Source organism: Thunnus maccoyii, chromosome 23 (genome assembly GCF_910596095.1).
Source record: "Thunnus maccoyii chromosome 23, fThuMac1.1, whole genome shotgun sequence".
Classification (NCBI taxonomy): Eukaryota; Metazoa; Chordata; class Actinopteri; order Scombriformes; family Scombridae; genus Thunnus; species Thunnus maccoyii.
Window position 1 is genome coordinate 23,953,088 of NC_056555.1, and position 18,451 is coordinate 23,971,538.

General features: G+C 39.7%; 1 protein-coding gene and 1 long non-coding RNA gene across 2 annotated transcripts; both read right to left on the minus strand.

Annotated features, from left to right (window-relative positions):
* Positions 1–5,278: 5,278 nt before the first annotated feature.
* kcna1b (potassium voltage-gated channel, shaker-related subfamily, member 1b) lies at positions 5,279–8,693 on the minus strand. The gene has a single exon (XM_042402604.1). The coding sequence runs from the start codon at positions 8,691–8,693 to the stop codon at positions 7,203–7,205; it is 1,491 nt and encodes a 496-aa protein (XP_042258538.1). The 3' UTR covers positions 5,279–7,202.
* Positions 8,694–12,898: 4,205 nt separating this feature from the next.
* Positions 12,899–16,566, minus strand: LOC121890918. The gene is made up of 2 exons (XR_006093972.1): positions 15,283–16,566; positions 12,899–13,238 (listed from the first exon to the last, which is right to left on the minus strand). It is a non-coding gene; the product is annotated as an uncharacterized LOC121890918 (long non-coding RNA).
* Positions 16,567–18,451: the final 1,885 nt, after the last annotated feature.

The window sequence follows — 18,451 nt, forward strand, 5'->3', positions numbered from 1 at the left end:
AGTGGAATCAACTGATTGGTGGGTTTGGGTTTGCTGCAGGGGGATAAACTCAGAGTGTGTTTAGGACTTTTGGTGCCGCTGCAGAAGCAGAAACACACACAATAAAATCTGCCTGACGACTAGGATGCAAGAAATAGTTTGAAGTGTAAAACTGGCCAACATGAATCCTCCAGCAGCAGATTTTACTGATTGTTTCAGTAAATAAGCTGTTATAGTGTTTGACTGGATTAAAACAGACTGACTGCTGTTTTTAAACATGATATTAAAAGTGACAAAATCCTGAAACGTGCTCACAACGAAAGGCGACGTCTGATTCCCCGAACATTAAACGAAGGACACGTTTCTCATCTGTAACGAACCAATCAGAATCTACTCTGTAAAAAAAAACACCTTTAACGCCACCTAATACGTCAGAGACAGAAGTTCATTAAGGTGCCTACGATTCATCAAAACATGAAACATATTTGGCAAGACTGACACTCAACACTGAACTTTTTTGGCCTTTTCACTGTCAGAATGAGCTGATATGAATAAACTGAGTACAAAAATACTGTGTTAGATATTTCTTGAAGATAAGAACCACATTTAAGGTGGAAATACATACATGCTATGTTCCTTTTCAGGAGCTAAATCCTCAAAAATCCATTTGAGGCTGAATACAAGAAATTCTGAATTTGGACACAAACCTGTTTAGGGCTGCAACTCATGAATATTATTCATTAATCTGCCAATTCTTTTCTTGATTGAATGATTTGTTTTTTGATCTATAAAATGCCCTTCACAGTTTCCCAGAGTCCAAGATTACGTCCAACCGACAGCAAAACCCCAAAATAATCCGTTTAAATGATATAAAAACTGAGATCAGCTGCAAATCCTCAAACTGGTGATGCTGGAACCACAGATGTTTGACTCGAGCGGTTAATCATTTATCAAAATAGTTACCAGTTAAAGCTATAATATGTAATTATTCCACATTAAAATGTGTAAAAACAACTAGACCTATGTTATATATGTTGTTGAGTTGTGTACTTACATTATCCCAAATGTTTCCAACAATGTTCAAACCCAGAGAAATCTGTAATTTAATCAAAGTAACGGACCGTTTCATTTGGTCGCCTGTCGATGGCGTCATACCTCCTCTACCAAAGAGTAAACACGCACCAGATGCATACGGCGGCGCTGTGTTTGTCCGCTACAATGGCGTCTACCAAAGAGTAACTTACACACATACAAGATAATACATCGGTGTTGTGGTTGTTCCACACAAACTGTTATAAATGGACTTTTATTCAGTTTTAAGCCACATTTTCATGATAAATTTAGGTGGTTTTTAACTATATCTTTTAGCCGGAAGAAGGATTTTAGTCATTGGACGTCTGGATCTTAAGTTATCAGAGAAATAAACTGGACAAACGTTAGCAGCAGCTCGGCTAACAGCCCCTCCAGGAAGTCCGGTGGTCACCAAACATCGTCGGAGAAATATTGATTTTTTAGGTGAAACAGCTTTAATTAGTATTTTAATGATTTTAATCACCGGGTCCGTTTGTTCTGGAGAGGAGGAGACCTCTGCAGGTAAAAACATCCTGAATGATGAACACTGGAGTAATCCTATCCTGGTGAAGCTGGTTATTTAACAACAAAGACAACAACTCCCATGATCGCTTGCTACTTCACACCGTCATCACACTTTTGTTATTGTTTTGATTGAGACGCCTAGCGGCTGAAATTACATATTGTGCGTTTAATTTTAATTTTCTGTCGATCAACTAATCAATTAATCGACTTAATCGTTTCAGTCCTCTTTTTGTCCAAACAACAGTCCAAAACCTAAAGAAATTCACTTTACAGTCACAGGAAATGCAGGAAACCAGCAAATATTCACATTAGAGAAGCTGGAATCGGATCATTTTAGCATTAAAAGACTAATAGTTGCAGCTCCTTTTGTCCTCTGAGCTGTGAGAAGATAAGAACATGTAGAGCATCATTACAGATAAACGCTTCAGTTGCAGCATCACCAGAAGTTTCACCTGACGAGTGAAATTTCAGCCAATAAAAATCTTACTCAGCACATGTTTTGTCTCAGTCAACACGCCACAGTTCAACCAGCGTTTTCTTCACACGGTCATGTGCTTCCTACTCAAAACAAAACAGCAGCAGCGCCATTTTACTGGCGTACAGTGACTAATGCCTGTGGTTATGTTGAGATGAACGCAGAGTTGCTGTTCTGCTCTGCTTCCCTCAGCGTTCATCATCCATCATTATCTTTCTACAGCAACATCTAAACATCATCACTCCACAAAAAAAAAGAAACAGATATGTTCCTGCTAATGCTAAAGTTTTAACTAATTATATCAAAACTGAGGACAAAGGAGGCCTTCATCAAGCAGCAAAGACATTAACATACTGTTGTTGAGAAGCAGTCTGATGGTACGCTGGTTGAAAACATCCGGCTCAGTAAAGCTCATTATTTTCAGTTTTCTGCAGCCGTTCAGCTCAGTTTTTACAGTAAACAGATTCTGGCTGTGAGGAAAGATCTCAATATGATCCAGCTGATAGAAAACAAAGAGAAAAAAGCTAAAGAGCTGCTGCTCAAGTCTTTTAAAATCATTGTAGTTTGCTGTAGCTGCAGCTGGGAACACATCAGGTCACGTCCTCTGTGTTTTGGTGTTTTTGGAGGTTTTTGCAACCTGTCAATGTGTAAGTTTTTAATTTTTATTCAAATGTGGTGTGGAAACAGTCTGCCAGGATAATAATGACTCCACTAAACCAACTCTCATTTTAAAAGAGTGGATGAAAGAAAGATACTTGATTAATAACTCTAACTCTAACCATCACCCTGGTGATTTTCTTTATGCTTCTTATTGTCAACAAATCTCACAGAACTGATCTACCAACAAGTACTGTGTGTGTATCAAAGCCTGATATATCTCATTCCTCCGTGCCGTAGACCTCCGTTGTGTCCAAAAACTATTAAAAACACGTCAATGAGCCGCCAATTATTTCCACTCAATCCCACACAAACCCTCCTGCTGCCAGAAACACTCACAAGAGCACCGAATGTGGATTCTTCCGCCACTGAAAATAGTCCCCGACAGATGCACTATTTCCTCCTGTTTGACCAGCTGATTTAGGAAACCACTGAGCTTTTTTTTTTTTTAAAATATGAAACTATATGTTTGTGAGGTGTTTTTAAGAGACAGAGAAGTCAGAATATATTGAGAGAAAGATTAATATTTTGTTGGGTTTTATCTCTTTGTGGGATTTGTTGACAATAAGATGAATGACATCAGACTTATCTTTTAAACAAATAAGAGAAGAAATACAGTAGTTTAAACTATTGGTGAATCTATACCATGAGTCAGTTTCTTCAAATCAACAAATCCTGATTGTAAAAATGTTTGTCTAGTCAAGTTTTTACCCATATTTCCTGAAAAAAACTAAAAGTAATGAGCCTTACAGGTATTTATGACCAGACACTATAGATATTTTTATTAATGTGTTTATCTGATTCGCTTTGAGAAGAAAATTCTGGTATTTTTCAACCTGGATCTCAGTTATTATCAGTAAAATTGTGGCCGTTCCAACAACGGGTCAACTTTGAACTCGCAACATCTGTTGTAAAAGTTCTGGAAACTCCTGCAAAACGACGTCTATCAGGGCAGCACAAGCCTCCTAAAGCTTCCCACATAAACTTTAATTTAAACAGATACTCTCAGACCTTTGTATTATCTCACACTAGTTTTAGTTTTTACTTTCATTTGGACTTAAACATAAGCGTTTGAAATAATTGATGTAAAATTAAAGTTAATTTAAAAAGCTTTAAGAGGCTGTTTTCTATGATATATGTTGTTTTGCTAGCCAAAGTTAGCATGACCACAATTATGGAGTAATGGAAGAAGTACTCAGATCCTTTACTGCAGTAAAAGTACCAATACAGCAATGTAAAAATACTCCATTACAAGTAAAAGTCCTGCATGAAAAATCCCACTACAGTAAAAGTACATAAGTATTATGAGCTTGATGTAGTTAAAGTATTGCAGTAAAAGTACATAAGTATTATGAGCTTGATGTAGTTAAAGTATTGCAGTAAAAGTACATAAGTATTATGAGCTTGATGTAGTTAAAGTATTGCAGTAAAAGTACATAAGTATTATGAGCTTGATGTAGTTAAAGTATTGCAGTAAAAGTACATAAGTATTATGAGCTTGATGTAGTTAAAGTATTGCAGTAAAAGTACATAAGTATTATGAGCTTGATGTAGTTAAAGTATTGCAGTAAAAGTACATAAGTATTATGAGCTTGATGTAGTTAAAGTATTGCAGTAAAAGTAGTGGTTTGGTCCCTCTGACTGATATATTATTATATATGACATCATTAGATTATTAATAGTGAAGCATCAGTGTTAGAGCAGCATGTTACTGTTGTAGCTGCTGGAGGTGGAGCTAGTTTACACTACTTTATATACAGTTAGCTAGTTTAGTCCAGTGGTTCCCAACCTAGGGGTCGGGGCCCTCCAAAGGGTCAGCAGATAAATCTGAGGGGTGGTGAGATGATTAATGGGAGAGGAAAGAAGAAAAAACAAAGTTCTGATACACAAATCTGTTTTCAGTTTTTGGACTTTTTCTCTAATCTTTGATTTTTGCTGAAATATTGGATTATATATATATTGACTACACGCTGTAGAAAATACTGACATTTTCCTTTATGGATGACAAAATCAAGTACATCAGACGTCTGACCAAAAAAAAAAACAAAAAACAAAGTTTCTCTTGAATTTTCATTTTCCTGTCTGGCTGCAGCTGTGTGTCATCACGCAGGACAACTGTGAGTTCAAGAAGGCCCAATAAATCTGGCCCCAGAATGTGAAATATATTGATCTAAACGTATTGGTCTATAACCCTCTTGTCTTCCAGGTGTGCGGGGAGTAGTGCATCTTTATGGCAGGAAAAGATAAGCTGCACATAGTAAGCTCTTTGTTGTCTGTTGTATCGGGAGGCACTTTAGTCAATTCTATAATGAGACGGGGTTCAAGGCACTAGAAACTAATTTTAGATATATCTATGAAATTTGTTAAATATCACTGCTTTCCTTCTTGAAGCTGTTTTAAAGTCAAATGCAAAAAAAAAAAAAAAAACAAACTGGGGTCACAAATCACATAAAATGATCCCATGCACTCCATCATCAAAGATCAAAGCTTTAAATAAATGAAAAAGGAGGATGTTACTTCTGAAATGTCTTTTTTTTTTTAAAGAGAGATCATCAGATATGTCTCTTCTGATATTTTTTTGTCTTGTTTTTTGTATTTTTGTTTTTTTTCTATCAGATTTGTCCTTTCTGGCTGTTAGCTCCGTCATGCACCGTTTCCTGTCATTAGCTTGACAATAATGAGGAGAATCATCATCATCATCATCATCATCATCATCATCATCATCCCCCAGCTCCCGAGGTCCCTCCACAGCTGCAAGCAATTTAATACTGACGTCATGCATTGAGTATACGTAGCTATACCTTAGCTAATTAGGCCATAATGCTTTTTAGTATTTTGACATGCCATGATCTTCGAAAAAGAAGTGTTCCTGTTCCCTTAATGCTTTTAACATTCAACACTTAAATGCTCTGAAATAACTTAAACAATAATAAATAGCCAGTGCACTTTTGGTGAAAACAAATGAGAGAAAAAACAGCGATCCAGGAGGAGAAGATGACGGTCAAAGAAGAAAAACAAAAATCCAAAAATAAAAATGAGGTAACATCTTGTGCATGCCGATATAAGAGAGAAGAGAGTCTCCACATGCTTTTATATAAAGGAGTGTTGCATGGCATCATACAGGGAACCTCCAGCCGACCTGTGGCAGCAGCAGCAGCAGCAGCAGCAGTGCAGATAATCCTCCACAAGGCTCGGCACACTTCCTGTTTGTTTCTGATAAAGTGCCTGAAAAACATCGATCGACACCTGGCGATGAGTTTTCCTAAAACTTCCCTGGATGTGCCGCGAAAAAAAAAAACCCCACGCCTGAACGTCAACTGTAATCCAGCCGAGTGTGTCTCTTCTGGGAGCGACTCGTCCTCGGTTTCGTTCTTCAAATCTCAGTCGGGCTTTGTTGTGTTTGTTTTGTTTCTTCTTTTTTTTTTTTTTCTTTTATTCCCTAAAAATGGAGTCTTTTGTGCAAAGTCTGGCAGGTGTCAGGGGGATTTTTTTTTGATAAAATTCTGGTGTCAAATTAGTAAATTGTGCCCTCAAGTTGCAAAATATTCCCATGTGTTCTCAATATGTTAAGTTAGTTTACTCACTGGAACCCTCAAGGCTTAAAACTCTCATTTTCAGCCTCCTGTTTAATGTTTTATCATGTTTTATATTGTCTTGTTTCCTTTATGTCTTACCTTAATACCTTTATACAGCACTTTTACAGCATTTTGACGCCTTGTTGTTGAAAGGTACAAATAAACTTAATTAATTCCCTCAAATATACAAAATCTTCCTCTCAACTGAGTTCATTTGCTCCCTGTGTTCTCTCTTGTATCCTCTGTATCCATGAAGAGCTCCAGAATAGCTTTAATGAAATGGGGCATCAAAGTTCCTCTAAAACAAGCTGTATTGCCATGAGATGTCAAAAAATAAGACAATATTGTTTTTTTAACAGCCTAAACTTGAAGTTTATCAACGTATCTCAGTCCAAAATCAAGTTAATAAAGTTGGGACGCTCGTTGAAGCAGCGGAGGTCAAGATAGTCCAACTTTCAAGTCCTTACTTTGAGGTCAAGCTCTAAAAACATTGGATCCTACATTTCCCATAATTCAACCGGGTGGCATGTCTTCTACTATAAGAATAGTCTCATAGGAGCCTAAACTGGGATAACCATGATGGCATCACTATGACATCATCAGGATTTTTCTCTGAGACTTGACATACAGTGAATTAAGTGATTCAAGGGTACAAATTACTAAAATGGGAGAATAGTTTATCAAAAACGTTCCTTTGACACCTGCTTGTCTTTTTTACACTATTGCCAAAAATCTGTTGTTTTTTTTAATGAAGTAATTGAGCTTCTACTCTTATTAATTTACCATGTGCGCCTCGAACTCCTTAAGTCTTCACACATGTTTGAATGAATCAATGCAAAAAAAAAGAAGAAAAAATGCACCAATGAAGATAAAGCATCCAGATTTTTCTACAATATTTACACTGGTGCGTTGTTGCCGCCTCACACGTCCGTGAGCAGCTTCGCCTTGTTCACACAGTTCTGGCTGGGAGCCGTGCAGTTGGCAGTTCTAAGGTTTGCTTCCCTAAAGTTATCGATGCTGTTGTTCATGTCCTCGTCTATCTCCATGTACTCCGACTTGCTGACCACCGAAGAGCTGCGGCGGCTCGAGTTGGTGTCGGACGCCAAGTTCTGGTTGCTGACGTTGAGCAGCTGGGCCTGCTCCTCGCCCTCCGTCTCCCGGTGGTAGAAGTAGTTGAAGTTGGACACGATGACCGGCACCGGCAGCGCGATGGTTAACACTCCAGCGATGGCGCACAGGGAGCCCACGATCTTCCCTCCGATGGTCACAGGGTACATATCCCCGTAGCCGACGGTCGTCATGGACACCACCGCCCACCAGAAAGCATCCGGGATGCTGGTGAAGAACGACTCCTTCTCCTCGGCCTCGGCGAAGTAGACAGCGCTGGAGAACAAAATCACACCGATGAAAAGGAAGAAAATGAGCAAGCCCAGCTCCCGCATGCTCGCCTTTAGTGTTTGACCCAAAATCTGGAGCCCCTTGGAGTGTCGGGACAGTTTAAAGATCCTGAACACCCTCACTAGACGGATAACCCTGAGAATAGCCAGAGATGTGGCCTGTTCCCCTCCTGCCTTCCCCTCCTTATTGTCTTGGTCGTCAGCCAGCTCTGTGCCAAGTGTGATAAAATACGGGATTATAGCCACAATGTCAATAGAGTTCATCATGTTTTTAAAAAACGCCGCCTTGCTGGGACAAGCGAAAAACCGAACAATCAACTCAAAGGAAAACCAGATGATGCAGAGCGTCTCCACTACAAAGAAGGGGTCTGTGAGGACATTAGGTTTGTAATAAATGGTGGTGTTCCCCACCGTCCGCACCCGGTCATTGGGGTCCTCCTTCAGCTCTGGTAGTGTCTCCAAACAAAATATGACTATTGATATAAGAATAACCATCACTGAGACAATGGCGATCCCCCGGGCGGGCCCTGAGCTCTCCGGATGCTCAAAGAGGAGCCAGATCTGCCGCTGGAACTCCTTCTCTGGCAGGGGTCGCTCCTCCTCCCGAATAAACCCCTCATCCTCCCGGAATTTCTCCATCGCCTCCGCGCCGAGTTCGTAAAACTTAATCTCCTCTGAAAACATATCCAGTGGCACATTGACCGGTCTTCTCAGCCGGCCCCCAGACTGATAATAATACAAGATGGCGTCAAAACTGGGTCGATTCCGGTCAAAGAAATACTCATTTCGTAAGGGGTCGAAGTAGCGCATCCTCTTCTTGGGGTTCCCGAGGAGCGTTTCCGGGAACTGGGCGAGGGTCTTCAGCTGGGTCTCGAAGCGCAGCCCCGAGATGTTGATGACCACCCGCTCGCAGCAGTCGTGGTCGTCGTGGTCGTCGTCAGGCGGGTAGGGGTCCTGCGGGTGACCCGGCAGGGTGGACGTCTCGTCCATGTTGTCTGTGGACACCACGGTCATCCTTCCTGGCGGGTGGAGGACAGGAAGAGGAAGCGGAGTGAGGTGAGGGCAGCAGGATGGAGTGAAGAGAGGCTCCTACTGAGGCCAGGAGCTATGCAGAGCCTCCCTCTCCATCTTCATCATCGTCATCATCATCATCATCTCCGAGGTGAACATCTCCTTTATCTCAGCGAAGCTTCGTATGTCACCTGGAAGCAGGAGAGAGATAGATAGAAGCAGATGGATTCATTGTTCTCTGCTGGGGAGCTTTCTGTTTGTCAGAGGCAGCAGCAGCAGAGAAAAACACCGTGCAGTACAGTACAGAAGCCTGTGCTGCATTTGCTGTATTTTTACCGCATACATCAGTATTCAAGTTTGCAGTCCCGCTGCGCTTCCTCTCTGCGCACATCAGGACCCGCAGTTACACATATACATCAACTAACATCCAATCAGATAAGAGTTTCACACATCTATATGAACACAAAAATATATTAAATATTGTAAAAACGATTTTTTTAAAAATTCAACATTTACCTGCGCTGAGGCGGAGAGCAGCAGATGGAAGGAATGTCCTCACCGTGCGCACCTTTCCCGGCCACCCACCTTCACTTGGGTTTAATACTGATATCGCTTTGCAGTATCTCTGAAATATTAATAGACTATGTTGTCTTGGTCAACATCCGTATCCTTTTGGTGTAGGTTTTCAACGTCGATCGGAGCAGCCCGCAGGAGGAGGAGGAGGCTTCAGACGGCTTTGAACCGCGGCTCAGCTGCAAAAAACCTGACTGACAATTTATCAAAATCATATTGGAGATAAAAGGCGGCGGATCGACACGGAGACTGGTGAAAGAAATCATAAAAAAATAAAGCTGGATCAAGCTCCCAGTCTGATGGAGGGAGCTGGGAGGACTGGACACTGCAGCATCAGCAGAAAGCGGCTCTCTCCTGTTTTTTTTTTTTTTTTTTTTTTTTTTTTTTGCTGCGGTAAATTAAAAAAAAAAACGCGGAGGCTTGAAAGAAAACCGGGTTTAAGATCCCGCACTAAAGGCGCATAAGAGAGAGGATCTGTCTCCGGTAATTTGGAAGCATATTGCAGGATTTCATGTAGAGGGGAAAAAGAAGTGAGTGAAGGAGGGAGGGAGCAGGGTTAGGAGAGAGAGAGAGAGAGGGAGGGAGAGAGAGAGAGAGAGAGGGAGAGAGAGAGAGGGGAGTGAAGAAGAGGAGAGGAGGGGGGTTTCGACGCAATGCAGACAGACTGTAAAACACAGTTGGCACTACAGTATGAGTGTATCTGCAAAACCACCTCCGGTACCAAACAACAGCAGCATGACGAGTCTGAGCTGCACGACAACACAGAGACAAAAACTTCCCCTGATTACAGGAACATTTGGGAGGCTGCTGCACGTTGAAGGGTGCAGTAAAGGAAAATAAATAAGAACTGGTGTATGAATCCACTGCATCGTGTTATGTAACCAGTTTGTTCAATAAATCTGGGTATCAAACACACAACCCCAGTGCAGGTTTTTCTCCACCCCGCAGTTTGAGGTTTGACTCGAGGAATCTGCAGCAGGAAGCGGCTCGAGCTGTTTCCCATAATTGGCTGCTGAGCGGTTTGCGACAGTCGGGCCCGCATGTTGGTGTAAATATTCCAGTGTTGCTATGGTAACAAGGAGAAACCAGCAGACTGACTGTCCTGTTGAAACTACATGGCATCCACAGTCTAATAGGCTTCAGTTTAAAGACCGATCAATAGAATTTGTATTAACTGATATGGTGTTATCCAATATGGAAGCCCGTTACCGCCAAGAAAAAAAAAATACCTCGATGAAATTTAAAGAATGACAAATTAAAAATGTTAAGTCAAAATTATGGATAACTAACTGACTTGTATGACCTTTAAAATCAAAATTATGATGTTATAATTCCAAATTATCAGTACATCTCTAATGGTAACATAACATTTTGACACACTGAGTAAAAATTATTAGATAAGTTTTCAGTACATGTCATAAATCTGACTAACTTGAAATGTTTAATTACAAAAGCAACATGTAGAAATACTAATTCAAAATAATTATCCATTTCCAATGAATATTGGCTTCCACAGTTTATCTCACATACATCAATGTCATTAATATTTTATGTACTATTAGCATTTTCATATTTGCTGTATTTGTGTTTGTATTTATAATAATTGTATTTCCTATATTCAGTATTTATTGTTGTATTTAATGTACTATAGAATTTACCGTCATATATGGTCATTTTTAATTATAAAGTTTGTTAATTTCAGGGATGTTTCTGTGAAAATAAATAAAAAATGCATTTAAAATAATAATAATGGTAATAAATATGACTATCAGCATCACAACTCTAGTATGACAAGCAAACTGTAAATGATTATTTTAGAAAACAACTTTAAATTTGTTGACTGTATAATTCATGTGTAATGTGTACAAAATGCACATTTTTCAGTTAGCTCTGACTTGGAAACTCAAAGGTTTTTTTAATAACGAAAACACCAGACAGAGATAGTAAGTCAAGATAATGATGCTTTTCTTGAGCGAATGGGCTCACATAGTTTATCACAGATGTATCATAAATATTTTAAAGGCAGAATTTTTATGTATTTCAACCCCTACTTAACTTATGTATAATATATGTATGCTGTATTTATGTTTCTTTTTACAATAATGTAATTCCCTGAGACGTTAAGTATTCAGTATTTAATCATTTATATAATTTAGAAATAAGTATAATTAGCATCTATATATTTGGATTGGATTAAATATGGTAAATCATTATCAGCATCAAAAAATGCATCAGTGATGTGGACAGAATGAAAATTTTTCCGATGTTACTCAAACTCAATGGACCTGGAAACTCAAAAATTTTAGTTACAAAACAACTGACAGAGATAGTATGATCCATGTCTGGTGGAAATAGGCTTCTATAGTTTATCACAGATGTATCATGAATACTTTATAGGAAGCATTTCTGTGTATTTCAAACCCTAGTTTACTTAGCTGATGTATAATTTTCTTCTCCTTGTTTCTTTTTACAATAATGTTATTCCCTGATGTTTAGTATTCAGTATTTACTGTTATATTTAATGTTAATGTAGTATTTACACTTATATAATGTCATCATTGACCATGCAGTTTGTTTATACCTGTAAAATATTCTGCCTAAGTACAAATCTTCAACTGTTGAAAATACATTTGAGGGATGATTTTTTATTTTTTTTACATTGTTGTTGGTTTTGATATTAAAAAAATCCAGTCTGACAGAAAATAACTTTTGACTGTTTAATTCAAAAATAGAATTTTTTATATGTCAATCTCTACAATAATGTTCTCAACTCTATCTGTAATCTATGTGGTCAAAAATGAACTTTTACATGTATTTCTAGGGAAAAAATCTGAACTAAAGATGCTTCATGCAACACAGTGATAAAAGCTCTCAGCCAATCAGAGACCACGGTGATAAAAAAGATGTTTCCCCAAAAGAAGTTTCCTCCAAAGACGACCTTGATTAAGCATTAAAGCTTCACCTGTGCTGATTATAGAGATAACAGATGAAGGATTTAGTTCGCTTGCTGCCTGGAATTACTTTGAGGCTTAATTTGACTTTATCTGAGCTTTTCAGACTCACAGGAGCCTGGAAGTTATCTCACCTCTATTGTCAGTGAGGTCGGATGCGTGGGTTGTGCATAAGCCGGTCGATATGATGTTAAAGTTCGACTTTGAAAAAGATGGAACAGGCACTATTCATAGAGATACTGCGCTACTAAGTGTGGTGGATTTATCAATTGTGTTAATAATTCAGTCAAACCTGAGATATGGAGACACGTGTCTGTGTCTAAAAGGCTTTAAACTGAAATATACTTTATACGTATTTCTTTGAATTGTGCTGCAGATTTTAGTCAGAAGCTGGAATTTGAAGTACATGAAGTACACATCCGCCAGTACAGTTTTAAAGTACTTTGCTCCATTGTGAGTGTTCTTTAAAGGATACAGTTTATGTTACTTTATATTTTACGTCTTGTAAACAAGTTTCCGATTTCACTGCTCTGAGCTCCAACATTGGTTCCTACTGAAGATCTTTAAAAACACCTCACAAACATAAGATTATTGATTCACTGTGGCGCTGATGCTCAAGTGAAAGAAATAGATGCTTTTCTCACCACTGTGTTTAGCTTCACAAAAGATGCAGTACATCTGAAATACTGTATTTTTCTTTAAATGGTAGCAGTTTTTGAAGAAGAATGAATTAAACTGTTCTTGAGTCCCTATAAGACATCTAAGATTCAGCACCATGGACAGCTACACTTCTCCAAATATCTTCAAACGTTTATCTACAGGCAGTTTCTTCTTCTTCAGTTAATTTTCACTTCTATGCTACTTTTATCATTAAACACAATATAGCCTATACATTTACATATATATATGGCAGTGTTGTGTACTCCTTCTCTAGCAGACGGGCCCAGCAGTGGGCAGGAAGCAGGGAGATCAGCTGGCTGTAGATCTGGAACCAGTCCCAGTTAAAGTCAACGGAGTCACATTCCTCACAGAGACAGAAGGAAATAAAAGAAAGTGGAAATTACAACATTGTATCTTATGACAGAGTAAACGCTGTTCTCAATACTGACAGGCAATGTGCAGGGCAATTCATAGGTAACAAGGAAAAAAATACATTATTTTTAATATATTGGCGAAAATTGAAAATATAATTATAACAAAAAATGGCTCAAACAGTGAGCAACGAACACAAAAAAACAACAAAACATGGTCACAAATTGCTTTAGAATAAAAACAGGAAACATAAAATATATAACACAAAAGATTATAACTAAATAAAACAACATAAAATAATAAATAATTCATTGAAAACCAATATCTAAAAAAGTAGGGTTTTACAACTGATTTAAAGGGCGTCTTGAGGTGTTTTTAAAAATTTTTAGTTGAATGAGATGCCCTCGTAGTTAGAGATGAATTATTCAGAAAACACTCAGTCTGCTTTCACTTTAAGTGTATCTGCTGGAACATAGTAGAGTAAAGAGAGCCGTGTGTCCTTGTATGAAAGACTCCAGAGTGGATGAAGGTTGTTCTGTGTGAGCGACTGAACTATATTTGTAGTTACAGTGTTAGTTTGTCACTGTAACCGTCTGACAGCTGGCCAAGTTTCTGCACGGCTGCGCCAACAAATGTCCCTACATGAGGCAGCGCTGATGAATTCCTGAAAACTAAATTTAGTTTGAAAATATGCCACTGGTACAAAAACCTCTGGATCCGATTCATTCATGACCTCCTGCTGAATGTTTGTGGATGCGCTTTAAGCTCTCAAAGCACATGAGCTTATAGTACATAAATGCATCCTGTGTAGCATGTAGGCTACCACACGTTCAGGCCTGAGGTCAGAATTAGACACATAGAAAAGGAGAAATGGCTTTGTGTTCGATCATGCATGTGCAGCCAATCTGCACACATGGCAAAGATTTACGATGAGCCGCAGCCTAGTCTTCAATCCATATGTTATTGTGACCTTTGACCTCAGATTATAATCCTGTTTGACTTTAGCTGAGGTCTTTGTTTGTTTGTTTTTGGAGGTAAATGTATGCAGATATGACACCGTTTTTCTGTGATGTCAGTTTTACACAAAATGTCCAACCCTGTCTCCTAAAAATGTTTCATGTACGACTAAATTGTAGCAGCAAGTATGTTTTGCTGGAAACATACTGCTGCTGAATTATGTTTTCTCTCAACATAACAAGAAAATGTTAATTAAGTGTGTCTTAAAACAGCAGTCAGGTGTCTGTAATCATTCCTCCTGTTCATACTGGATATTAAAAGATCCTTCAAATGTGTTTTCAATGGAAGTCATGGAGGCCAAAATCCACAGTGTGTCCACACAGTCATTTAAAAGTCTCTGTGAAGCTTCTATTCAGCTTCAGCAGTCTGAGTTAGTCACATCAAGTGGATATCTGACACATTTACAGTCTTTTTAGCATCAAATTCCCTCTTTGTGTTTCCTCGGACAGTGTTTCTCTGTTGAGCTGCAGGTGGAAGTATAGTAACAAAAAGAGGAACTTTGGCACTAAAAAGACTGTAACGTTGAAAGATATCTACTTGATTTGACTCATTTGGACGCTGAAGCTTCATATTAGCTTCAGATAAACTTTCAAATACATCTTTGCACAGAAGGAGGACTGTGGATTTTGTCCCCCATCACTTCCATTGTAAGGTCATTATGAAGGGATCTTCTAATGGTCAGTATGAACAGGAGGAACGATTACAGCAAGAAAAACATGTTTCACTGTTCATTTGGGCTCCTGACTGTTGTTTTACCTGTAAAAGTTGTGAACCTATTCTTTAACATATTTGGCAAGTTGCAAAAATGTTGATACTGAGTGTATGAGTGAAATGTTTCCCCCTCCAAAATATCTGATCTTGCAGTAAAACATCCACTAGTAGAAACTCCAGCATTAATAAACTTTTTATGGATGTGTTTACACTCTGGCAGCACTTGGCTAAGGTCAGAGAAAGTTCATGGTCTCTGTTTAATACAGAAAAAGTCTGCAGAAACTTGAAGCTCAACATGTTTCACTAACCTGAACCAAAACTGAACACACACAGGACTCAAGATGTGAACCCGGGTCTCTGCTGTCAGAGTCCTGCATCTTGTACTCAGCGGTGAGCAAATTCACAAACATGACTTTAGACTCCAGAGGGATTAATGCAGCTGGACAGCACATGCTCACATACTTTGCCATCAATGGAAGCATGAAAATATGTGAAAACTTGACAAGGCAGCTGAGGAGAACAACTGAGCCTCTGTCGTGTTTTTCGGGGGGGGGCGCACGTCTGAAAAAGCTGAAACAGGTAAATCACTGACATAGTGCTGAACACACATATTCACACATTGACACGAGCACACAGATGCACGTCAGATGACTTCATCCTTTTGGCGTTCAGGGAAACGCAGCACTGCCCGGACTGTGTTTTATCTGGTGTAAGATGATACGTGCAGGCTGCTGCGGTACAAAGGAGCTGCTGCTATAACCGGCCGGGGCTCAGATTACAGCTGCTTCACCAACGCTGAAACTGAAGATGGAAGTCAGAGCCGCACCTAAAATCCCTACTCGAAGCGGTCGGAAAGTTTAATGCACATTTGAACTTTTGAGAGCGCTCTTACCCCTCCCCTCCATATGCTGCTCGGCCAATCAGCAGTGGGTGTTTGCAGTTGCTAAGCTCCTGTAGGCCTCAGTTTCCTCTGCAGGGAAGCCGTGATTGGTAAGGATAGGCTTGGATTAGTTTCTTAATTTACACTGCAAACGCCAGAGTATTATTCTAAAAGCCACCTTGTTAGTCAGTCACTGACTGTCTAAACCAAGACTGTGTAACCTTCCAGCACGGATCTACTGACGTCCAAGGGGATAGATTACTTTGTTTTCTAGATTTCTACAAAACTGCTCATCATGAATGTAATATCATAACCTAATCAACCCACTTTCTTCAGGGTACAGCATTCATTTAGACCCTGGAACTATCAGATTCAGTCTGTCACAGGACTGATTCAATTGGTTACCAAATAGAAAGTTAACATGAAGTTCAAAGAGTACTTTACCTATTTAGCATTGCACTCCTATAATATAGTGGGGTCTGGGGCTGGAGACTACAAGTTTGAAAACAATCTGGGGTTGTGGAGTTTGAAAGAAGTGCCTTTACCAGATCTCCTCATCTCTGCTAGCTGGATGCTAGCAGCTCCAGGCTACATTAGCCGCTACTAGCATAAATACTAAATTGGATCAGGTGGAGGGACGAACTCTCGCGAGTGCGGTTAGGGTTAAGATTAGTTTAAGGTTAATCCAAGCGGCAACCTCTGGGGCTGTAAAATGAAGTCAATGCAAAAGTGCCAAAAACTGCAGTTCCTTGAATGGCCACTTGAGGCTCCAAAAGCGAGTAAATCCCCATAGACCTCCATGTTAAAATGCCCAACTTTACAGCAGAAATAAACATGTTTACAGTCTGGTACAAAAAACGGTTTTGGTCTCTGTAGCTAATTTCCTCTTTCATGACAACTGTATGGGGGTGATTTTTTTAATAACTCACTCGTTTTATTAAGTTTTATTAAGCTGTAAAGTTATGCATAATGAAGGACATGGCTGCTTTGAGTGACAGGTCCGCCAGCCGCTAGGTGGCTTGTTTCAGCCATTCGGCCCGCCTCTTTGCCCATTTTTGATTGGCTGGGAGTTAGGCAGCGTCACGCACTGCCAAGATGGCGACGGCCGGAGCGGCTCACTTTGAGCTTCAAAACCGCTCTCCAGAAACCAACGAGTGACGTCACGGTAACTACGTCTATATTTTTATACAGTCTATGGGTTACTCTCATGAGAATTTCTCAAAGCGTCCATCCAGCTGATCCAATCTAGCACCAACCATCTCTGTTGGCGGTCGAGTTGACTTGGTAATGTACGCGCCAGGTTTTTACAAGGACAAAGAATGTGTGGAATAAAAAAGACTTTCTGACAATCAGACAATCTGTCCTTGTGTGTACTCGTAACTATTCCAATTCAAAGTCTGCAGCTAGCCGGAAGTGTTCTTGCTCTGCCCGTTTCATCGGGAGTTGACGGGAGCAGCGCTGTACCGTGAAGCCAATTTGACATAGTGGCCAAACCATGTAATTACAACTTCCTATCTGTCACATGATGCACAATCATTGGAAAATGAGCAGCTGTAAAACGGTGAATAAAGGTTTTTGAGTGAAATGACTCATTTTAAAGCACTGTCAGATAATTATCATATTGATACAATAATTTTGCTCTGCCAAAAGTCCCATAACGTACGATAATTTGATCATTTTGTGACACTTTGCATGATTATTTGGCTCATTTTAGTTCATTTCCCAACACTCAGGATAGGAAAATATTGATCTTACGTCTGTGTTATCGCATCTCTTCTCACTTGAAGTCAATCATGCTCGTTGTGATGATGCACATGACTCACTAGCATGGACGTCGTTCTCCCGCATGAGTTTGCACGAGAGACAGCTTTTCAATGTTGGGACATTTTTATTTGAGTGAGTCCAGAAAGACTACTCTCTTCCATGCATCATAAACTACATCAGCATTTTTAATGTGGATAGATTTGTAGGTGGTGTCAAAAAGTAGTTCATCTCGATAAATACGTGTTTTCTGAAAGTTCTCTTGGTTACCACTCACGTACGATAATTTGTCTCTGGTGCAATACTTTAATATTTCCCATCTGCCAACACCGTTGTTTCATTATCAGAGTTTGATCCGTTCAGTCTGATAACATTTGGAAAGTCTAAAAGAGCTGCACGATTAAATAACTTTATCCTCATTCAAGTGAACAAGGAGCCAACAGCTGAAGAAGGACTCTACTATTTTAAGACAAACTGAGCGTTAGCAATAGCAAACACTGTTAATCCAAACTCCTGTTTTTAATAGTCAGGTTGGGTTCAGTTAAAGTGGTTGTGGCTCATATCTTCAGACCTGTGCAGCCCTCAATTGTCTTGCTGCACAGTTCAGTGTAAGTGGCTGAGCTCTGTACTCTTCTGTACTCTGTTCCTCATGCGATGAGCAGCAGAGAGGAAGAGGACGAGGAGGAGGAGGGATGCCTCTGCTTCATGCAGACCGACGCTGCATCCCCCGTGGCAACACGCAGCCCTGTCATCTCCTGCCTCGTGCTCGTGCCCGAATCAGGGGCAACATACTCATTAAGCTTTCTTCTTTTCCACGGGGCACTTCATCTCTCTCT

What these genes read in the sequence shown, in the direction of transcription:
- kcna1b (XM_042402604.1), bottom strand. Translation starts at nt 8,693, where the DNA reads ATGACCGTGGTGTCCACAGACAACATGGACGAGACGTCCACCCTGCCG.